Source organism: Callithrix jacchus, chromosome 8 (assembly GCF_049354715.1).
Source record: "Callithrix jacchus isolate 240 chromosome 8, calJac240_pri, whole genome shotgun sequence".
NCBI lineage: Eukaryota > Metazoa > Chordata > Mammalia > Primates > Cebidae > Callithrix > Callithrix jacchus.
Window position 1 is genome coordinate 4,972,642 of NC_133509.1, and position 23,490 is coordinate 4,996,131.

General features: G+C 45.8%; 3 protein-coding genes across 19 annotated transcripts in view; 2 read left to right on the forward strand and 1 right to left on the reverse strand.

Annotated features, from left to right (window-relative positions):
- LOC144577266 (uncharacterized) overlaps nt 1-17,117 on the forward strand; it is a 93,719-nt gene extending 76,602 nt beyond the window's left edge. The window contains exons 2-6 of the mRNA XM_078333271.1: nt 11,326-11,831; nt 13,970-14,020; nt 14,193-14,503; nt 15,515-15,628; nt 16,879-17,117. Of these exons, the coding sequence (XP_078189397.1) occupies nt 11,396-11,815 (420 nt within the window). The 5' untranslated portion in view covers nt 11,326-11,395 and the 3' untranslated portion in view covers nt 11,816-11,831; nt 13,970-14,020; nt 14,193-14,503; nt 15,515-15,628; nt 16,879-17,117. The remainder of the gene's footprint in view (nt 1-11,325; nt 11,832-13,969; nt 14,021-14,192; nt 14,504-15,514; nt 15,629-16,878) is intronic.
- On the reverse strand, nt 14,326-18,357 carry LOC144577265 (uncharacterized). The gene is made up of 2 exons (XM_078333270.1): nt 17,556-18,357; nt 14,326-17,206 (listed from the first exon to the last, which is right to left on the reverse strand). Exon 1 carries the CDS (start codon nt 18,253-18,255, stop codon nt 17,791-17,793), a length of 465 nt encoding a protein of 154 aa, XP_078189396.1. The 5' UTR covers nt 18,256-18,357; the 3' UTR covers nt 14,326-17,206; nt 17,556-17,790.
- RNF111 (ring finger protein 111) overlaps nt 17,145-23,490 on the forward strand; it is a 103,300-nt gene continuing 96,954 nt past the window's right edge. For 8 of the 17 annotated variants that reach the window (XM_035258730.3, XM_035258735.3, XM_035258737.3 and 5 more), the window contains exon 1: nt 17,986-18,360. The gene's annotated coding sequence lies outside the window, so the exon portion shown is untranslated. Of the gene's footprint in view, nt 17,190-17,985; nt 18,361-18,563; nt 18,823-23,490 lie in introns of those variants that run through there. The other 9 variants (XM_035258731.2, XM_035258736.3, XM_035258738.3 and 6 more) reach the window with 2 other exon arrangements.

A 23,490-nucleotide genomic window follows, 5' to 3' on the forward strand; every position in this document is an offset into this window, starting at 1 on the left:
GACCCGACGCATTGTGAATTTTACATGCTTGGGTGCTGGATTATTTTTATTGCTTTGTTTGGACTTTATTCTGAGACCTCATTAAGGTACTTGGAATAAATGTCATCTTTTATGGTTTTGCTTTTATGCTTTGTGCAGCTGGGTCCAGAAAGTCTTTATTTTGGACCTAATTTGGCCTCACTACTGAGGCAACACCTTTTTGACAACCTGACTCCATGTCCCCGTGTTTGGAGGCGTTTCCTTCCTAGCTGGTGGGGAATAATCATTTACAGCATTGTTTGAGCTCTGGAGATGTTCTGCCGGCTGTTTTATCGTTTCTTTCCCCATGCTCAGTAGCGTACTCATACGTATGTATAGATCAGTCCCGAGTCAAATCCTGAAGCAGCCCCTCTCTAGTTCTTGCGAGCTTTCCCTCTTTCTCTGTGCAGCTTCTTCTTCTTCTTCTTTTTTTTTTTTTTTAGACGGAGTTTTGCTCCTGTTACCCAGGCTGGAGTGCAATGGCGCGATCTCGGCTCACCGCAACCTCCGCCTTCTGGGTTCAGGCAATTCTCCTGCCTCAGCCTCCCGAGTAGCTGGGATTACAGGCACGCACCACCATGCCCAGCTAATTTTTTGGTATTTTTAGTAGAGACGGGGTTTCACCATGTTGACCAGGATGGTCTCGATCTCTTGACCTCGTGATCCACCCGCCTTGGCTTCCGAAGTGCTGATATTACAGGTGTGAGCCACAGTTCCTGGCCAAAACCTAGATTTTTAAAACATGAATTTTGACTTTGGGAAAATTGCTTATACTCTCTGATTCTCTTTCCATAAATCTGGATAACAAAGGAAAAGTATTCAGTCTCACTAGGTTATGGAAATAAAATGAAAACTTTGGAAATAACATTTACCTTAAAGATATAGAAATTGAATGAAATTATATATTTATAATCATTGACATATAGATATATATCTAATTCTATATACATCGTAGGTTTGGGATTCCTTTTTTTTTTTTAAAGATGGGGTTTTACCATGATGGCCAGGATGGTCTTGAACTCCTGACCTCAGGTGATCCACCCGCCTCGGCCTCCCAAAGTGCTAGGATTACAGGTGTGAGACACTGTGCCCGGCGGTTTGGGATTCAAGTGTGGATGTAGAATAGGCAGTTGAGCATACATATCTCATGCTCAGAAGAAAGATCTGGGCAAAGAGATAAAGGAGAGCCTAAAACTAAACCTTGAGGGCGGGACATCCAAAATTAAATTATAGTGGGGTAGATCATTTGTACCTACCTTCCCATTGAACATAACTAAAAAATATAGACTACCTATAAATATGTCTTCTAAAATTCATGAAACAGAGAACCATTTAGTGAGGAATTACAAGGCAAGATATGGGACTGGGAGAGCACATTCATCCTTGGAATAGGACACTCTGAGGAGGAAAATGAGAAACTAAACTATAGTTTTAGAAGTCATGCTGGATCGAAGGAATGAGGGTAGATATATGGTTCCCACCAAGGATGGTGACCCACTCGCATCTTTGGGCAGGGCCAGGAATGTGTATCCTCTAGGAGAAAGAATATGGATTATGGGCCAGGTGTGGTGGTTCACGCCTGTAATCCCAGCACTTTGGGAGTCCGAGGCGAGTGGATCACCTGAGGTCAGGAGTTCCAGACCAGCCTAGCCAACATGGTGAAACCCTGTCTCTACTACAAATACAGGAAAATTAGACAGGTGTGGTGGCACACGTCTATTAGTCCCAGCTACTCAGGAGGCTGAGGCAGGTGGATGGCTTGAACCCAGGAGGCGGAGGTAGCAGTGAGCCTAGATTGTGCCATTGCACTCCAGCCTGGGCGATACAGCAAGACTCTGACCACATAGATAGATAGATAGATAGATAGATAGATAGATAGATAGATGTCTTCCTTCACACCATGTGGCAGTGCAGCCAACCGCACACCTTGGTCCCGCACTGCTGACCACCTTGAACACCTGGCAGATACAGAAACCAAGATCCTTGTGGAGGAAGTTAACATCATAACAAATCTCAGATAATTTCTATAAATCATATTCCAAGCACAGATTCCTGACCACATTGAAAGATTAAAAGGAACACAAACACACAAGAAGCCATGAGTCACAACCAGCAGGAAAAACAAATAACAGAAAAAGAATCACAGGGACTCCAGAAAATTATAGACATGGACTAGGAAACAACTATGATTACTATGTTCGAGGGGCAAAATCAAGACAGAAAATTTCAGCAGGAAACTGTGAACTATAAAAAACTGACATGGCAGATTTTGGGAAAAAAATTGCAGAAGCAAAAGAAGATGAGAAATTCTTATCAATCGAATGAGTAGATTGGTTATAACTGAAGAGAGAATTCGGTGACTGAATAAAGCTTGGAAGAAGCTATCCAGAGCGAGGCGAGGAGAAATCCAACAGCACAGCACACGTGTAAACGTTTATGAACACAGTCAGAAGATTGACATGTGCCATTGAAGTTTCAGAAGAAAAAGAGAAAGAATGGATCACAGGTTATATTTTAAAGAAATGATGGCTGGGCCGGGCGCGGTGGCTCACGCCTGTAATCCCAGCACTTTGGGAGGCCGAGGCGGGTGGATCACGAGGTCAAAAGATCGAGACCATACTGGTCAAGATGGTGAAACCCGTCTCTACTAAAAATGCAAAAAATTAGCTGGGCACGGTGGCGCGTGCCTGTAATCCCAGCTACTCGGGAGGCTGAGGCAGGAGAACTGCCTGAACCCAGGAGGCGAGGCTGCGGTGAGCCGAGATCGCACCATTGCACTCCAGCCTGGGTAACAAGCGCAAAACTCTGTCTCAAAAAACAAAAAAAAAAAAAAAAAAAAAAGGAAAGAAATGATGGCTGATAATCCATTGTCAAAAAGCCCTACAAAGCTTAAGCAGAACAAAAATAGAAGTAAACGCTCGACGGAATACATCAAAATGAAAGTTTAATAATCAAGACAAAAAGAAAATCTTAAAGTAGCCAGAAAAAAAAAATGTCAATTTAGAAGCTACGCAAGGGCTTCAGAAGACAGTGAAATGTTATCTTCCAGGTACGGTGAGGAATTAACTATCACTCCAGAAGTACTTCATTAAGGAAGGTGAATTCATATATTTCCAAGAAAAACAAGAGATATTGTCAATAGCAGATAAGCATTAAGTGATATTCTATAGATTATTCCTCATGCAAAAAGAAAATCATCTTGCATGAAAAATCAGAGATGCAGAAATCAATGAGGACCAAAGAAAAAAATAATTATGAGGATAACTCTAAATAATATTTACTGCAAAAACAGGGGATGGGAAAGACATTAACAATGTCCTGCCGGGCGCGGTGGCTCACGCCTGTAATCCCAGCACTTTGCGAGGCCGAGGCGGGCGGATCATGAGGTCAGGAGTTTGAGACCATCCTGGCCAACACAGTGAAACCCTGTCTCCATTAAAAATAAAAAATTGCCAAGGGAGGTGGCTCACGCCTGTAATCCCAGCACTTTGGGAGGCTGAGGCGGGAGGATCACGAGGTCAAGAGATTGAGACCATCCTGGTCAACAGGGTGAAACCCTGTCTCTACTAAAAATACAAAAATTAGCTGGGTGTGGTGGCGCGTGCCTGTGGTCCCAGCTACTCGGGAGACTGAGGTGGAAGAATCGCTTGAACCTAGAAGGCAGAGGTTGCAGAGAGCCAAGACTGCGCCACAGTACTCCAGCCTGGCGACAGAGCAAGACTCCGTCTCAAATAAAATAAAATTAAATTAAATTAAAAATAAAAAATTAGCTGGGTGTGGTGGTGCACACCTGTAGTACCACCTATTCAGGAGACCGAGGCAGGAGAATTGCAGTGAGCCAAGATTGCCCCATTGCACTCCAGCCTGGTGACAGAGCGAGACCCCATCTCAAAAAAACAAAAAGCAGTGCCTTGTGGGGTTTAAATGTTAATAGAATTTCGGCAGGGCCCAGTGGGTCACACCTGAAATCCCAGCACTTTGGGAGGCTGAGCAGGGTGGATCATGAGGTTAGTAGATTGAGACCATCCTGGCTAACATGGTGAAACCTTGTCTCTACTAAAAATACAAAAAAAAAAAGTAGCCGGGTGTGGTGGCATGCGCCTGTAGTCCCAGCTACTCGGAAGGCTGAGGCAGGAGAATTGCTTGAATCTGGGAGGCAGAGGCTGCGGTGAGACAAGATTGCGCCACTGCACTCCAGCTTGGGTGACAGGGCCAGACTCCGTCTCAAAAAAAAAAAAAAGTTATAGAATTTCAGTAAAAGGCAAAAATATCACAAATGTTGGTGTGTGTGTGTGGAGGGAGAGTATATATAGAATTTTGTTTTTGTTCTCATTTTTGAGACAGTGGTCTTACTCTGGAGTACAGTGGCATGATCACTGATCACTGCAACCTCCACCTCCCGGGCTCAAGTGCTCCTTCCACCTCAGCCTCCCAAATAGCTGGGACTACAGGTGTGCACCACCATGCCCAGCTAATTTTTCTTTTCTTTCTTTTTGTCACCCAGGCTGGCGTGCAGTGGCATGATCTTGGCTCACTGCAACCTCCGCCTCCCAGGTTCAAGCAATTCTCCTGCTTCAGCCTCCCGAGTAGCTGGGACTACAGGCATATACCACCATGCCCGGCCAATATCACCTTCCTTATGGAAATTATTCTGGCAGCATTATTTATGATCATAAAAAATGGAAGCCTGAGTGTCCATCAATGGGTGAATGAATAAATACATTTCGAATTTTAGAATTCCTTTTCAGTTTTGGGAAATTTTTATTTCCTTTATAATTGCTTTTCTTCATTTTTTTTTTTTTGTTGTTGTTCTCCCTTTGAAGAACTTTTATGATACTTTTTTTTTCTTTTAAATGAGATGAGGCTCTCTCTTTGTTGCCCAGGCTGGCCTCAAACTCCTGGGCTCAAGGAATCCTCCTTTCTTAGCGTCCCAAGTAGCTGGGATTATAGGTGTGTGCCACTATACCCTGCTTCTATTAGATATTTTACCTCTAGGATTGCTCTTCTATATCTTTTCTCTTTTCCTTCATATTTATTTTACTTTTGATCTTACAAGCTGGAATATTTTCCTTCTTTTATCTTTCAACCCTTCTCTTGAATTTTAATTTCAGGAATTATAACATTCTAAACATTCTTTCTTACTTTTAAAAAATAACATCCTTTTTCTATGGTAAGAAGGCAGTATCATTTTTTTTCCCCCAGTGCTCCGCCCCCAGCAGTATCATTTTTAATTTCTGAGGATATTGGAGTTTAAAATATTTTCCCTCTTATGTTTGTTGAGTTATCTCCATTCTCTATTGTCATTTAAAAACATCAGCTGGGCGTGGTGGCTCATGCCTGTAATCCCAGCACTTTGGGAGGCTAAGGTGGGCAGATCATCTAAGGTCAGGAGTTCAAGACCAGCCTGGGCCAACATGGCAAAACCTGGTCTCTAGTAAAAATACAAAAATTAATTGGGGGTGGTGGCGCGCCTGTAGTCCCAGCTATTCAGGAGGCTGAGGCAGGAGAACTGCTTGAACCCTGGAGGCAGAAGCTGCTGTGAGCCCAGATGGTGCCCCTGCACTCCAAACTGGGTGACAGAGTGAGACTCTGTCTCAAAAACAAAAAACGTTTATCTTGGACTCTTTTGTGTTATAGGTTTCCTTCAAATACCTGGCATTTCTGGGTTGGTTTGTTTCTGTTTGAGATGGAGTCCCACTGTGTTCCCCAGGCTGGAGTACAGTGGCATGATCTCACCTCACCACACCTCGACCTCCCAGGCTCAAACAATCTGGAGCCTCACCTTCCTGAGTAGCTGGGACCACAGGCACACACCACCACCCCTGGCTAATTTTTTGTATTTTTGGTAGAGATGGGGTTTTACCCTGTTCATCAGGCTAGTCTAGAACTCCTGAGTGATTTGCCCACCTCACCCTCCCAAAGTGCTGGGATTACAGGCATGAGCCACAGCACCCTGACTGGCATTTCTTAAATCATCATTATTATTATTTTTGTAGAGATGGGGTCTCACTATGTTGCCCACGCCAGTCTTAAACTCCTGGGCTCCAGGAGTCCTCCCATCTGGACCTCACAGAGTGTTGGGATTACAGGTATGAGTCACTGTGCCCAGCCCTATCTGGCATTTCTTGGTTGTCAATAAATATATTTTTCAATGTAGTGTATAAATGAAATCTAAACGGGCTGGTTGAGGTGGTTCACACCTGTAATCCCAGCACTTTGAGAGGCTCAGGTGGGTGGATCACAAGGTCAAGAGATCGAGACCATCCTGGCCAACATGGTAAAACCTCTTCTTTACTAAAAATACCAAAAATTAGCTGGGCATGGCGGCTCATGCCCCTAGTCTCAGCTACTCCAGAGGCGGAGGCAGGATAATTGCTTGAAGCCAGAGGGTGGAGGTTGCAATGAGCCGAGACGGTGCCACTGCACTCCAGCCTCGGTGACAGAGCAAGACCTTGTCTCAGAAAAAAAACAAAAACAAAAACAAAAACTAAACCAAAAAATCCCTAAGTGTGATGTTTGTGTGGAAGGGTGCTGCCTGCTGCCAGGCAAGTGTGGGCAGGTGGAACCTATACATCACAGAATGCGAAGAATTTATCGCTGCTTGTCTCACCAGCTGTTCTGGTTCTCCTCAACTAGTTCAATCTGTGTCTTTACACAACTCCCTGCCCCTGTCTTTAGCCTAAGACTTCAAGGCCTAGATGCCATATTTTACTTATGTGATGAGAGAGAAGTGAAAAGGTTTGACTGGGCTGTGCCCAGAGAAACTTACGATTAATCTCTCCCTGTTCCATGTCTGTGTTTTGCTCGTGTCCCCCCTTGCCTTTGGCTTGAGTCCCCAGCCCTTGTATTTTGCAAGTCATAGCAGCTTGCTTGTTGATGCAGCCTTCTTTCCTTCTCTCTTTCCTTCCCCCCTCCCTTTCTTCCTCTCTTTTTTTTGAGATAGAGTCTCGCTCTTGTTAACTAGGCTGGAGTGCAATGGCATAATCTCGGCTCACCACAACCTCCATCCCCCGGGTTCAAGCGATTCTCCTGCCTCCGCCTCCCGAGTAGCTGGGATTACAGGCACGCGCCACCACGCACGACTCATTTTGTGTTTTCGGTAGAGACGGGGTTTCTCCATGTGGGTCAGGCTGATCTCGAACTCCTGCCCTCAGGTGATCCGCCCACCTCAGCCTCCCAGAGTGCTGGGATTACAGACGTGAGCCACTGCGCTCAGTAGGTGCAGCTTTTTTGCTTTGCTGTAATAACAATCACTAGTTCTCTGATATTTAACTTCCAGGTATTTGGTGGAATACTTGGTTGTTAACGACCTGCTCTCATTTTCTTGCTTGGGTTTTGTACCTTTTTAATTCCTTTCTCATTTGTCAGGGTGATGTCGGGATGATAAACACCTGTGGCCAGCCTAGCAGTTCTCCTTTACTGAAAAAGAAAATTTCGTTCAATAAAACACTATTTGCTGGCTGGACGTGGCGGCTTACGTCTGTAATCCCAGCATTTTGGGAGGCCGAGGTAGGAAGATCATGAGATCAAGAAAACGAGACCATCCTGGCCAACATGGTGCAACACCGTCTCTACTAAAAATATAAAAATTAGCTGGGCGTGGTGGCACACACCTGTAGTCCCAGCTACTCAGGAGGCTGGGGCAGGAGAATTGCTTGAGCCCGGGAGACTGAGGTTGCAGTGAGCCGAGATTGCACCGCTGCACTCCAGCCTGGTGATAGAATGAGACTATGTCTCAAAAAAATTAATTAATTAATATGTGCTGTATGAAGATTCTCTTAAATTTGAGAAAAATGCTAGAGCTTTTCAGGTTTTATAAAATGAACTTAAGCAACTTTGCTTCAGTAGGTGGCACTCTTTCCTAGTTTAACTCAGTTCTAAATCAGCGTTTAAGGGTTCAAAATGGAACTATTTTACTTATCTGTATACTTTAAATAGATTGGGTTTCAGAGTTTTGTGATCGTCAACCTTAATCACTTGATATTTTCAAAATTTAAAAATACTTAAGCAAATTTTTAATTAAGATATTAAACTGAAATCTCTAATCTTTATACATTTTTCTTGCATAATAGTGACGTATGCTGTCAAAATCAAAAATAATTAAAATCTTACCAGAACCAAACTACTAAAGGTGTTTGAATTCAAGTTGTTGAATAAATTGGAAAAATTCCTTTTCAGCACATGAGCACTTTCATTTTATTGTCTTTCTGATTTTCTATCTTTGTTTTGGAATACTCCCCCAATATATCAGTGTTTTTAAATGTACTTTATAATTTATTTTTTATTTTTTTGAAGCATCGTCTCACTGAGTTGCCCTGGCTGGAGTGTTCATAGCACATTGCAGCCTTGAGCACCTGGGCTCAAGTGATCCTCCTGCCTCAGCCTCCTGAGAACAATGTACTATATAATCTTTTAATTAAAGCACAGTCTCTGCAATCCCGTAACTTAAAATTATAGTCAAGTATTAGTTTGTGCAATTAAAGCTAATAGTAATGTAGTTTAGAGAAACTTACATGCTTTTGGAAAACTTTGCATGATCTATAAATAATAACAAGCAAATGAATCAAAATGTCTTTATTTCCTGTTCTGAATTTGCGACTAAGTAAATAGTATGTAAATCACACTTGAAATTATAATATAGAGTTCACAGAAATCTAATTGGGTCTGAAGTAAAACATGAAATGTTAGAACTTAAGGGACTTTGAAGGTTATCCAGTCTAACTTGTCAAAGATCAGAAACTTGTGATTTTTTATTTTTTTGAGATGGGTCCCACTCTGTCACCCAGGCTGGAGTACCGTGGCATGTTCATAGTTCACTTGCAGCCTCAATCTCCCAGATTCAAGTGATTCTCCTGTCTGAGCCTCCCACGTAGCTGGGACTATAGGCACGTGGCATAATTTCTGGCTAATTTTTTTTTTAGTAGAGATCGAGCCTCACTATTTTGCCCAGGCCAGTCTTGAACTCCTAGGTTCAAGTAGTTGTCCCACCTTAGCCTCCCAAAGCACTTAGATTACAGATGTGAGCCACTGCGCCTGGCTGGAAACTTGTGATTTAAAAAAAAAATTGCCAATAGAGGTGAGTGCATTAAAAATTCTCAATTTTAAAAACAGCATTGCAAAAGCATTCTGAGAGTTAACAGCAACTTAATGAAAATGCTTACTGATAAACCCATGGCTGACCTTGACCAAGTGCATAAAAATACGGGTAACTATGAGACTAAAGCATTTCTGAGAATGATTATCAGTCAGTTGGAACTCCTCACTTGTGATTCTAGGCTTACATCACCAGGGGTGGATGGTAGCTTTCACTTTCATTTTTCTACACTTTTATCTTAAAAATACACTTTTACAGAATGAGATAGCCTCAGACATGCCCAGAATTTGGCCTGATAACCAGAAACATATTAGAATATTGGAAGTTTTGCTCATCTGCAAAATTCCGGGCATTCTCTGTCCACTTGTTACTCCATAAATTGTTCTCAGTTTTTTAGAAACAGAATCACAGAGACAGTATTAATTATTGATTTTTTTGTTGTTGTTTATTTGTTTGACACAGAGTCCTGTTCTGTTTGGCCTGATCTTGGCTCACTGCAACCTTTCGGGTTCAAGCCATTCTCCTCCTCCCTCAGCCTCTCAAGTTGCTGGCATTACAGACATGTGCCACCAGGCCCAGCTAATTTTTGTACTGTTAGTAGAGACAGGGTTTCACTATGTTGACCAGCCTGGTCTCGAACTCCTCAAGCGATCCACCCACTTGGCCTCCCAAAGTGCTGGGATTACAGGCATGAGGCACCGTATCCAGGCTCTTGATATTTCTACTGTATCTGGAAAGTTGGATTCTAAAGACAGTTGGAAATTAAGTACTCATCACAGGTGTATTGTCTTTTGATGTTTTTCTTCTACTAAACAGCTCCTCAGTTTTTCAGAATCTATTATTGCATTTATTGTAAAACAGTTTAGTAGGATAAAAGGCTGTGTCTAAATACTCCTTTCTATCTGTTTCTATGTATGTATAATAAAGAGTATATATTACTATATGTTGTATCTGCTACACATGTAACTTTTTTTTTTTAGACAGAGTCTCACTCTTGTTGCCTAGGCTGGAGTGCGGTGACATGATCTCCGCCCACCGCAACCTTCACCTCCCGGGTTCAAGAGATTCTCTTGCCTCAGCCTCAGCCTTGTTTTTTGTATTTTTATTAGAGACGGGGTTTCACCATGTTGGCCAGGCTGGTCTCATACTCCTGACCTTGCGTGATCTGCCCACTTCACCCTCCCAAAGTGCTGGGATTATAGGGGTGAGCCACCACCTCCCAGTCTTACATACATAATCTTTAAAAATAAGCCAAGCACGGTGGTTCACGCGGGTAATCCCAGTACTTTGCAAGGCTGAGGCGGGTAGATCATGAGGTCAGGAGATTCAGACTATCTTGGCCAACATGGTGAAACCCCGTCTCTACTAAAAATACAAAAAAGTAGCCGGGCATGGTGGCACGTACCTGTAGTCCCAGTTACTCAGGAGGCTGAGGTAGGAGAATTGCCTGAACCTGGGAGGCAGAGGTTGCAGGGAGCTGAGGTGGCACCACTGCACTCCAGCCTGGGCGACAGAGCGAGACTCCATCTCAAAAAAAAAAAGTCTCCATTTCCAATCACGTAACCTGAACTCATATTTTTTTTTAAAGGGCTTGTTTAATTATTTAAATGCTAGGATAATCCTAGGCAGGGCAAAGGAGGAGCACCACCCACAGAAAGCACCTGTCCCTTGGAGCCATCCTCCCCCAACCCCCCACCACAAACGCTGGAACCAGGTCCCAGTGACCAGCGGCTCCTGGGCGAGTGGAGGAGTGGACGCAGGTCTCTTAGGCCTCTGGACACTGGAGAGAGCCCCAGGAACAGAGTTCTGGAACCCACAGCCCTACCTGCCCCTGCTGCAGACAGGCCCCAGCCAGGGCTGGGCCAACCAAGATACACGAAGGAATATGGGGCCCCAGGCCCCCACCCACCCTCACAGACTAAGGCGTCTCACTAACACTGCCGGAGGAGGGTTTGAGGCCAGGGACAGAGAACATAGAGAACTGCAGAAGAGTCCCTGCCTCCCTCCCCCAGACCCCCAGGCCCCATCTCTGGATCTTACCAGGCTGGGGCTGGGTCCTGGTGCACACCAGTGCCACCCAAAGGCCTCCTGCCCCCAAGTGAGAGGCAGGAAGATTCTGGAACAAAGGGGGGAAACAAAAACTGCAGCCAACAGTGGGGGGGATCCGCCTTTCTGGGTATCAGACATGGAACCTGGGACCCTTCTCATTGCAGGCTGGAGTCCTCATTACCTGCCAAGAGGAAATGCAACCCAGGCCACAGCAGGACAACCCCTGGCAAGGACATGAAGGTGGCCCCCAAGGGACAAGTCCCCACCCCACCCAAGTTCAGCTCAGAGACACCCCCCCACACACCCCCTGAGGATGCCGGACCACCCACCCACGGGGGCCCAGAAGAAAGAAATCCATGCCTGAAAAAATATTCTACCAGGTGCAGAAAAAAAACAACAACAACAACGAGCTACCCCAGGGGACCGCACAGCCAGCCCTTTGCTTCCAGTCCACGAGGCAGACCTCGACCACCGGCCACAGCCCACCTCTTCCAGGCACCCAGGAGAAGGAGGGGACGTCGGGGGAGCGGGACCGGCCCAGAAGAGCGGGTAGCCCCGGCGGGCATGGGCTCTACGGCCCCACCTGCAGGCCAGGAAGGGCAGTGCGGCCCCACGGCAGCAGGCTTCGGGAAAGGAGAGTTGATTGTCACATGATGCCGCAAAGGCCAAGGTCGGCGGCAGCGACAGGAGGGCCAGGCCCGGTGCCAGCCTCCCCGGCAGCCTCTCTAACATCCATCCACCCACCCAGACGGGGGAGCTGGGGCCCCACCCCCGAGGAGAGCGAGAAATAAATAAGCCGGCCTTCCCTTCCACCCCGATGTCCACCTCCCGCTCCCTACCCCAGTGAATCAGACGTTCTTTGGAAGAATCCACTGTTCCCCCCTCCCATCCCAGGTCTCAGAAGCGAGACCTGCAGCCCCTCCGGGCATCCTAACGCCTCCCGATCCCAGCTCTACCCTCGAGGTTTGGGGGGCCGGGCAGCCCCTACCGTGGGGAGAACCTGTGGACACCTGAGATAGAGTACCCGAGTGGGGAGCGGCCGGGCGGTACCCGTTTCCCTGAACTACCCCCATGGCCTGGGGTGGGGTGGGGTGGGGTGGGGTAGGGTGGGGAGAGGCAGGGGCCGTGTCAACCCCGGGCTTCTCTATGGCTGTCTGCACACTTCATTCCAACCTGCAGGTACTGGGCACGGGGTGCCTTCCCTGGGCCAGCTCTCAGAAGCCCACTCCACTCCCCCAAACCCCACTCCGGGAGGGGGCAGCAGGGGGTGGTGAAGAGAGGGGAGGACCTCCTAGCTGCCCCCGGGGGCCCCTGCTGCACAGACGGGAAGAAAGTTAGTATCATGGCTATTTACAGATACAAACAAGCCCCGGTCACCCGTACCGAGACCACTTCTGAAGTCAGGCAGCCCCAGGTCCAATCTCAGGCCCCCTCCTCGCTCTCTGGAGGGGGCAGGGGCGTCTTCAGGGTTTGCCCCTCCCTGGAAGGGGCCCGGGCTCTTCCCTAGACGGCAGCAGCGCCCTGGCTGTCAGGGTGGGCTGGACGAGGGCCCTACAGGTCGGCGGGGGCGGGGCTGGGCGCGGGGCTCCCAGCTAGGTTGCAGAGCAGCGTGAACTGACATTTTTTATGTAAATAAATGTTTTTTGAGATGGAGTCTTGTTCTGTTGCCCAGGCTGGAGTGCAGTGGCACGATCTCAGCTCACTGCAAACTCCACCTCCTGGGCTCAGGCGATTTTTCTGCCTCAGCCTCAGACTATCGAGTAGCTGAGATTACAGGTTCTCACCACCATGCCCAGATAATTTTTGTATTTTTATTAAAGACAGGGTTTTACTATGTTGGCGAGGCTGGTCTCAAACTCTTGTCCTCAGGTGATTTGCGCTCCTCAGCCTCCCAAAGTGGTGGGATCACAGGCATAAGCCACCACACCCAGTCTATATAGAAAATCTTAACGAGGAGCTATACTACCTTAACTAAATCAGCAGTTATGTAGTCTAAAGCATTTTTCTTTTTCTTTTTTTTTTGAGACGGAGTTTCGCTCTTGTTGCCCAGGCTGGAGTGCAATGGTGATCTTGGCTCACTGAAATCTCTGCCTCCCATGTTCAAGCGATTCTCCTGCCTTAGCCTCCTGAGTAGCTGGGATTACAGGCATGCACCATCACACTTGGCTAATTTTGTATTTATAGTAGAGACAGGGTTTCACCATGTTGGCCAGGCTAGTCTCAAACTCCTGACCTCAGGTAAACCGCCCACCTTGGCCTCCCAAATTACTGGGATTACAGGTGTGAGCCACTGCACTCGGCTATAGCATTTTTCTTTCAGTGTCAAGTTCCACTGATATCTTCTTATGCCAACAAGAAAGGAAAATATTGTGAATCACTAAGTACTCTGACCAGTTCACCTCTGAGTGACTTTCAATTATTTCCAAAGCTTTATATCTAAAGAAAAGATTCACTAAGTACTTTCAAGAATTTCCCAAGATCTTCCTAACTCTTCTATTAAATCTTAAACCTTTTCTCCGTTTCTTCCAAAGAGCTCCCAGAAGTGACTACGTAATTAGTTACTCTCACTTGCAGCCTTTATGTAGTTGTGAAGTATGAAATAGTTGACGGGCATCCCAGTCTTTCCTTCCGACTTTGGTAGTTTGTAGAAATTCTCTTATTCCTCTTTATTGCAGGTGACTCATTAATTCAGCCCGGTATTTCCATGTTTAAATCAAACTCCTCGAATTCTTGCCAGGCTGATAGTTAGATGCTGCTGGCCCATATATGCAGACTAATTTGGTAAACATTATTTGGCTGCAATTTCAGGAAGGCAGAATTTGGTTTGGAGTGGATTTGGATAAACTTGATCTTCCACACGTGAGTAAAATTAATTTTCAGATATTTAAAGTGATTTGATTAAGGATTTCTGGTTTCTTGTGGCAAAATTGAGATTAGAATCCCAATCTCCTTATTCAGTACAACTCAGTAAATATTTATTGAGTGCTATGTTTCTACTAATGACAGACTTTTTTTTTTTTTTTTGAGACAGGGTCTCGCTCTGTCGCCAGGCACCAGGTTGGATCTCGGCTCACTGCAACCTCTGCCTCCCGGGTTCAAGCAATTTGCCTGCCTCAGCCTCCTGAGTAGCTGGGACTACAGGCGCCTGCCACCATGCCCAGCTAATTTTTGTATATTTTTTTAGTAGAGACGGGGTTTCACCATGTTGGCCAGGATGGTCTCGATCTCTTGACCTTGTGATCCGCCCTCCTTGGCCTCCCAAAGTGCTGGGATTACAGGCGTGAGCCACCGCGCCCGACCTCGAGAGAAAGACATTTTCTCTGATTTTAAGTTTTGAGACAGGTATGTATGTAAATAATCATAATCCTTAGATGTATACTTAAAGACTGTAGAGAGTACCAAAACTGGATTAAGTCCATTTCAAGGGGTGGGGAGAGAGGTAAGGAAATGCTTCATGGATGAGGGCTTGGAGGGATGAATAAGAGTTTGTTAAGCAGATAAAGTATGGGTGGGAAACGTGGAGGAGGCGGGTGAATTTGAGACAATAACTGTGCAAAGGCAGGGTGATGGAAAAAAAAAGACATACGTCTAGAAGAATATGGAGTTAAGATCGGGTGAGTCTTGAACCTTATTGGAATTCTGAAGGGTGAGAAACAGTAGAAAAAGAAGAAAGATCATGGAAATAAAGAGGTGCTTAGTTGAGGAAAGTTCCTGTGGAGTTAGAGGAAATGATACCCAAAGCTCACATGGAAGAATTAGCCTTGGATAGGAGTAGGGATCATCTTTCCATTGAAACACATGAGAGGGAAGAAGTGATTGTACAAATGCGATCAGGTTTTTCAGCTTCAGGGAGAAAATTGATAGTTATGTAGGAATAATACATATGTATTTTTTTCTGGGAGAACTACAAGAAGTTTGAGGAGTCCACTGAGGCCGAGGGAGGGTCAGGGGACAGGATGGGAGCTAGGGCTGCTATGAAGTGGTACTGAAGGATATGAATTTTGAAGGGCTTTATTTGCCATGTTAAGGATTTTAACTTGAAGGTGACCGAGGTCATTGAAAGATTTTAAGCATTTTAATGTCTAGTCAGTTTCTGCCATGCTCTGATTGTGTCTTAAGGCTGAGTTTGGGGTGGTGTGGTGACAGTGGTGGAAGCAGAAGCATAGAAATCAGAAAATTGTGTGTCATTCAGGTGAGAGCTGTCTCTCACCCCTATAATGGACCATTATTCCTCCAAATACAGCTGCATAGCCCCTGTCTTTTCAACCTCACTCCTCTTCTGCTCTCAGCTTTGATTGTTGCCCTTTTGCCCATTATGTTAGTGACTGCTCTGATTTTTAAAATCTCTTCCAGTTATTCTCCACCCAGTATTTCCCGAACCTCATCTCTCAGTAGATGGCCCTATGTCATGTTTCACAGAGAAGTCAAGATCATTCAGTGAACAAGCCCTCGACTTGCCTCCTGAAGGTAACATACCTAAACTGTAGTATCACTTCTTCCTTCTCACCTGTTTCAGTGCAAAGGCTATCCCTTCTCCTATCCGAGGCTAACTTTCCATCTGAGCTTCGAATCTCATCTCCTCTGCCTCTATAGGTGTTTTTTTCCATTGAGCATCCCTTTATTTTCTTTTTCTTTTTTTGAGACGGAGTTTCGCTCTTGTTACCCAGGCTGGAGTGCAATGGCGCGACCTCGCCTCACCGCAACCTCTGCCTCCTGGGATCAGGCAATTCTCCTGCCTCAGCCTCCTGAGTCGCTGGGATTACAGGCACGCGCCACCATGCCCAGCTAATTTTTGTATTTTTAGTAGAGATGGGGTTTCACCTTGTTGACCAGGATGGTCTCGATCTCTTGACCTCGTGATCCACCCGCCTCGGCCTCCCAAAGTGCTGGGATTACAGGCTTGAGCCACCATGCCTGGTCAGCACCACTCTTTTTTTCTACTGACTCTTTTCCTTCAGCATCCCAATAGGGTTTGAGGCCTCACCCTCTTATTTTACCCAGGGTTTCTCAACAGCATTATTAACATTTTGGGCCAAATAATTCTTTGTTGTGGAGAGGCCAGCATCCCTACCGTCCATTCTAGTGGAAAGATGCCAGTAGCCACACCCCTCCTCCCTGAGTTGTAACAATCAACAGTGTCTCTGGATGTTGCTAAACCCTCCCAGCTTCAGAACCACTGACTCAAAATAAAATAAAATTTAAAAAAACAGAACCACTGATTTAACCCAAGATATCCAAAATATTATTTCAACATATTGTAAATATTAGAACGTACTGAGATTTTTTCACAGTCTTTTTTTGTATGATACCTTTGAAATTCGATGTGTATTTTTCAGTTAAAGCACTTCTCAATTTGTACTCACTGCTTTTTCTTATCCTTTTGAGGAAGGGAGAGGGAAAAGGAAAAGGAGAAGGGACAGGGAGAAGAGGGGGGAGTCTAGCCACATTTTAAGTGCTCAGCAGCCTACCTAATTGAAAAGCACAGGTCAAAAGCTTTAGAAAAAAGGGTAGAGCTGGAAATACAGGTTTGAGAAGTCGTGAGGCGGTAACAGTTAAAGCCACGGGAGAAGATAAGATAATCCAGGCAAAAGTGAAAAAAATAGGAGGATTGAGGAAAACCCTAGTCGAATGCTCTTTTAGTTTCTCCACACAATCTGCTATCCTTATTATTATTGTAATTGAAAAATCATTTGTGTTTTTTTTTCTTTTGGAGACAGAGTCTTGCTCTGTCGCCCAGGCTGGAGTGCAATAGAAGGATCTCCGCTCACCGCAACGTCTGCCTCCTGGGCTCAAGCCATTCTCTTGCCTCAGCCTCCCGAGTAGCTGGGATTACAGGCGTCCACCACCACGCCCGTCAGAAGTTTGTATTTTTCGTAGAGACGGGGTTTCGCCATGTTGGGCAGGCTGGTCTTGAACTCCCGACCTCAGATAATCCACCCGCCTCGGTCTCCTAAAGTTCTGGGATTACGTCATGAGCCACGGCGCCCGGCCAGAATCATTTGTTTTCTGAACGACGTGGAGAATATGAGTGAGCACAAAAAGGCACTGAAACAGATAAGTTGGTGGCACGGGGGGGGGGTGTTAATGTTTCGTCAACACCTCATTGTCAAGTAATGTTCAGAGCATTCTATTAATTGTCTCATTTAATCTAACAAGAAGCTTTTTAGGTAAATATGTTATCTCAATTTATAGAGGAGGAAACTAAGATTTATAAGGGTCTCATAAATCCAAGAACTAGATTTTTGAAAGGAAGTCTGTCTGATGGACTCTAAAGCCCATTCTCTCTGTATCCGCCTAGTGCCTATAATGAAGCATTTGTGATCTACTGACTTTTATAAAATAAACACGGCAGCTTATGCGATTGTACAGCCAGAGTTAGCAGGATATCTCTTACCACTTTTGACTTGATTCCGGAAGCAAATTCGTTTTAACAGTGCGGTGCGGTGATCTTTATGTCCTTAGCGCATATGATACGGACATCATTCATAGTGAAGGACACTAACCCCATCATGTGTTTGTTTACACGTGTCAGTCATTCTGTAGCTGGTTAACTTTTTAGTTAGAAAAAGACGAATCAGGGTGTAGTCAGGATTTGGATTCAATGTTGAACGCGTAATCGCCAAATAAAATTAAATAGTGGGCTTCGTGACACTGTTCAGTTTCGCCAGGAGACTGATGAAAGCGGTACAAAGGGGGAGGGCCGGGGCCGAGGGGGCGGGGCGCTGAGAGACGGGACTCGGGCACGCGCAGAAACAGACAGATGTTACTGGAGGCGTGAAGGCTACTGCCGCCTCACTTTCCGGACTGTCGTAAAGGCCCCTAGTGTCGTGCTCCCCTCGGTGGGGTAGGAATTGGTTAGGCGGCGGCGGCCGGGGAGCGGCGGCGGCGGCGGCGGGGAGGCGTTCGGTCTGCGCAGCGCAGAAACGCCCGCAGCTTCCGAGGAGGAGCCCCTGCGGGACCGAATCCGGCATCGTGAGCCCACGCCGGGCCAGCTGGGCCGAGTCCAGGCGCTGCCGCACGTCCGGCTTTGGTGGCGGTGACAGACACTGCTCCTGACTCTCCGGGCCTGTTAGGCCGACGTCTGGGGCGCACATCGCCGGCTGTCGGCGCCGCGCTCGTCACGCGTTACGCCTCTGTCTTCCCTCCCGGGTCACTGATCCCCGGACCCCGGAGGAGCTGGGGGGCGGCTCATGACTAAGGTGAGGGGGGCAGGGGGGAGGGGATGCGCTGGAGGCCGCGCGTGCGCGCCGCGCGGGAGGGGCCGGGCCGGAGCGGAGAAAGAGGAAGGGCTGCGGCCGCGGAAGGCTGGGGTCGGCGAGCGGCCGCTTCTCGCCGGCGCGGCGGGGACCGAGGCTCTGCGTCCCCGCGGACGTCCCGCGTTCGGGCGAGGCGTCCGTCCGCCGACACACCCACAGCCCGCAGGGAAGGGAGCGTGGGTGAGGGGACGCCTCTCCCTCTTCCCGACTGTGCCCGGAGTCTCCGGATGGGGGCTGAGGACCGGGGCGTGGGAGTGCGCTGTGACAATGGAGTGCTGCAGGGAACCCGGGCCCGGGGACTTGCGGGGCGCTCGGTGGCCCTGACGGCCGCGGTGTCGCCCGCTGCTGCCGTGGCCGGGGAAACGTAGTCCCCGGAACAGCTGGGACACGGACGCGTCGGATTCGGTACGGGGTTGGCTCGTTGGTCGTTTAGAAGGAAGCTTCGTGTTTTTACTTTTGTCCTCGGATAATTGATCCGAGTCAGTGGGGGGTGCCGTCGCGGGAACGTCTGCCCGGCGCTGCGGAAGCAGATTTGTCACAGCAGCTCCTAAATAGGTTATAGTAGATCTCTGCAGACGGGTATTGCTCAACCTGAGTGCAAGTTTTGATATTCCAAAAATACCAGGAAGTGTAGGGTATTCGTTCAGTCTGTTCGTGTGTGCTGTGTGGGGTGACTCCATTGTATTGTTGGAAGCTTTCCTGTTTCTTGATTTACGTGGGCATTAATTTAGGATTCTCTTGAATGGTAAGATGCCGGCTGACACGGACTTCGTTTTGTAGGAGTTCCTGTAGCTTTCGAACCTGACTTAATCTAAACTTTATTTCATTTGGTATTTTACCTGTAATTTTCTTGTTTTAGGGACCTCTTCAACCAAAAGAATCTACTGGGAAAAAGATAAGCTAAGGTTCCATTTCCTTTCCCATTTGTGTGTGTGTGTGTGTGTGTCTGAGAGAGACATACTTGTAAATGCTTGAATGTGATTTTAAGAATACCACACACAAGTTCTGTAACACTGAACTTACAGTAAAGGTTACTTTTGATACTTTGTTGCTGTATGTGTTTTCATAAACGTCTTCATTTCAGTATAAGCCACATTGTTTCACCCTAGTCTTTGATTATATTTGTGAGGTAAAACAGATGGATAAGAAGCAAGGCCTTTTAAAGTACTCTTCAATTGATTTTTTTTTTTAAAGACTTGATTTATTGTACTTTCTTGTCGTTTAACCTTGGACAAATGACTTTATCATCTCTCTCCTGCTCGTTGTGACCAAGGACTCACAAAAGTATTGTAAGAATTGGTGAGGGTGTTTATAAATTGGTCTGAACAATATTATGGGAAAAAGTAGGAAGAGTGAGTCTCTCCTTGCTTATCATGGGTGCTGTGTCGTGTGTAGGTGTTTCTGTCACTTTAACTTTTGTTTGGTGTCAGTTGACCACTTGCTTGGTAGTTGTTTCACCAGAAAGAGAGTTGGTTTTTGAAGAAAGGTATAACAAAGTGACTTCGTTTTGGTGAAAAATGCATTACAGCAGAGGTTACACCTTAACAAATTTCTCATTGGTGCTCCATTTCTACAGATTATTGAGAGGGAGCTATACTGATGTATACGGAACAGCTCCTTGCTTGTATAAGGCCAAGGTATAGTCACTTATCAGATACTCCTAAGTAGTTATTTTACTTTAAAATTTAAAATGTGAAAGAAACTAATTGAATCAAACCGTTTAGATTTTTAGATGTTTCTTTTATTGTTGTAGTTTCAAAAGGAATTTCTGTATCATGCTTTACTTAAGGCATGCTTATATGTGAAAAACTCTTCTTTTGAGTTTTTCTCCCCCCTTTGGGCTAAGACTTAAATAGGAAATAAAAGAGACAATCTAAAAATTGATAGCAGTTAAATATGTTGTAACTTGGCATTAACATTCTATGGGTAACATTATCCTGTGAATCTTAGGGCTAGAGACAGGAGATCTAGATTTTAGATCTATCTTTGCTTGCTCTACGTAAGATCTCCCAGTTGATTGTTAACCCTCCTTGGGCTTCAGCTCTCCCTGTTTACTTGAGAACTGTAGAATAGATAACTGGTTTTCTCTAGGTTCCAAATTAATGGTTTGTGTATCTAGGTAGGTTTTTGGTACTGAAAGCATCAATTCCCTCATGATAGGTATATGGATAACACCTATGATGAAACTGTCGGCCAGGCATGGTGGCTCACCCCTGTAATCCCAGCACTTTGGGAGGCCAAGGCAGGCAGATCACTTGAGGTCAGGAGTTCCACTAGCCTGGCCACCATGGTGAAACCGCATCTCTACTGAAAATACAAAAAATTAGCCGTGCGTGGTGGTGTGTGCCTGTAGTCCCAGCTGCTTGGGAAGCGGAGGCAGGAGGATGGCTTGAATCTGGGAGGTGGGGGTTGCAGTGAGCTGAGATCATGCCACTCACTGCAGTCCAGTCTGGGCGACAGAGGAAGGCTGTTTCAAGACAAACCAAAAAACCTGATTGTTGTTCCGCATATCATGGCTATTGCTGTTGCATTGTAGATGTAAAGTACTCAAGCTTTAACAGCTTTCACATGGTACTAAGATTTTTTTTCATTACTCCTGATAACATTTTAAAAATTGTCCCGAATAATTTTTCAGAAGCCTGTGATTATTGTTCAGTAAAAGTCCAGAGTTATATTTGAATATCTTATACTGGACTCTGTTTTTTTTCTTTCCTACATCCTACAGATGATTGGTAACAGCTGGCCCAGTTTTCTACAAGTACCCAATTTATATATTACATGAGGAGTGAATTACAAATGTTTAAAGACAAATACTTATCTGAGACTAGTTGCCCTGGCTCACACCTGTAATTCCAGCACTTTGGGAAGCAAAGGCAGACAGATCACGAGGTCAGGAGTTCCAGACCAGGCAGGCCAACATGGTGAAACTCTGTCTCTACTAAAAAAAAAAAATACAAAATTTAGCAGGGTGTGGTGGTGGCACACGCCTGTAATCCCAGCTACTCGGGAGGCTGAGGTGTAATGGCTTGAACTTGGGAAGTGGCGGTTGCAGTGAGCTAAGTGCACTGCACTCCAGCCTGGGTGACAGAGTAAAACTCTGTCTCGAAAAAACAAAACAAAAGAAAACAACAAAAAGACCCCCGATATTTAGCTGAGCTTACATACTGCATTATTATGTCGTTACAGGTATTGAATGTCTCATGTTGTAGGCACTGTCACTCGTCTTCAGTGAAGGCACTCTGCCTTCATGGAGCTGACATTCTGTTGTGTTTGGGGGAAGATAATAAACAGAATGGTTTCAGGTAGTGGTAAGTGCTGTGAAGAAAACAGGAGCATGTAATATGGCATGGATAGAAGTGATTTTTATTTAGATTGAGTGGTTAGGGAGGGCCTTTAAAAAAAAGAGGTAGGGTTTCACCATGTTGACCAGGATGGTTTCCTTCTCCTGACTTCGTGATCCACCCACCTCGGCCTCCCAAAGTGCTGGGATTACAGGTGTGAGCCACCGTGCCTGGCAGGGAGGGCCTTTTTTGAGGGTAATTTGGCTTGCGGCTTCATTGACTAGAAAGAGATCAGCCATAGTGGCGATTTGGAGGAAGACTGGTACAGATAGCAGGAATGGCAAATGCTCTGGATGAGGTTTGAGTCTCGAGAATCTACAAATGTAAATTAATTATTTGGTTTGTCTATTAAGCTTTTCGTATTTGCTGCCAAATGATGTAGCAGAAAGATAAAAATTATTTTATGTGTAGTAACCAAATACAATATGTTGCTGTTGTTTAAATCCTGACTCAAACCAATCATAGAAAATTATTTTTGAAACACTGGGGACATCTGAATATGGATGGGTATTAGAGGATATCAAGGAGTTACTGTGATTTTCTTAGGGCTGATATGGCATTATGTTTATGTAAGAAAATACCCACTTTTTTCTTTTTTATTTTTAGAGACTGAGGAATGAGGGAGAAAACTTGCAGATGTCTGGTATTTTATTTTGTTACTATTTTTTGAGACAGAATTTCGTTCTTGTTGCCCAAGCTGGAGTGCAATGGCATGATCTGGGCTCATTGCAAACTCTGGTTTCTGGGTTCAAGCAATTCTCCTGTCTCAGCCTCCAGAGAAGCTGGGATTATAGGCGCATGCCACCATTCCTGGCTAATTTTTTGTATTTTTAGTAGAAATGGAGTTTCACCGTGTTAGCCAGGCTGGTCTCAAACTCCTGACCTCAGGTGATCCACCCACCTTGGCCTCCCAAAGTGCTGGAATTACAGGCGTGAGCCACCGTGCCCAGCAATGTCTGATATTTTAAACAGATACCAGATAAAAACCAAAAGAAAGCAATGGAGGGAGATGAGATAGATGAAGTAGGTCTGGCACAGTCTGGATAATTGTTGGGTTGGGGTGATGGGTTCATGGGCGCCAACAATATTCTCTGTCTTTGTGAGGTTTGAAAATGTTCATATTGTAAAATACTGTTTTTTGGCCGGGCACAATTGCTCATGCCTGCAATCCCAGCATTTTGGGAGACTGAGGCAGGTGAATTGCCTGAGCCCAGGAGTTCAAGACCAACTTGGGCAATGTGACGAAACTCTGTCTCTACCAAAAAAATACATTTTCCAGGCCATGATGGCACATGCCTGTAGTCCCAGCTACTTGGGAGGCTGAGGTAAGAGGATGGCTTGAGCCCAGGAGGCAGAGGTTACAGTGAGTTGAGATCATACCACTGCACTCCAGCCTGGGTGACAGAGCCAGACCCTGTCTCAAATAAATAAATGAAATACAATAAAATAATAGTTTTCTGAAAATGTTCATTCCTGTTTAGGCCGAATATAGTGACTTACACCTGTAATCCTAGCATTTTGGGAGGCTGAGGCAGGCGGATCACCTGAGGTCAGGAGTTCGAGACCAGCCTAGCCAACATGGCAAAACCCTGTCTCTACTAGTTACAAAATTTAGCTGGGCGTGGTGGTGTGCGCCTCTAATCCCAGCTACTTGGAAGGAGAGTGGCTTGAATCCAGGAGGTGAAGGTTGCAGTGAGCTGAGATTGTGCCATTGCACTCCAGTCTGGGTGAC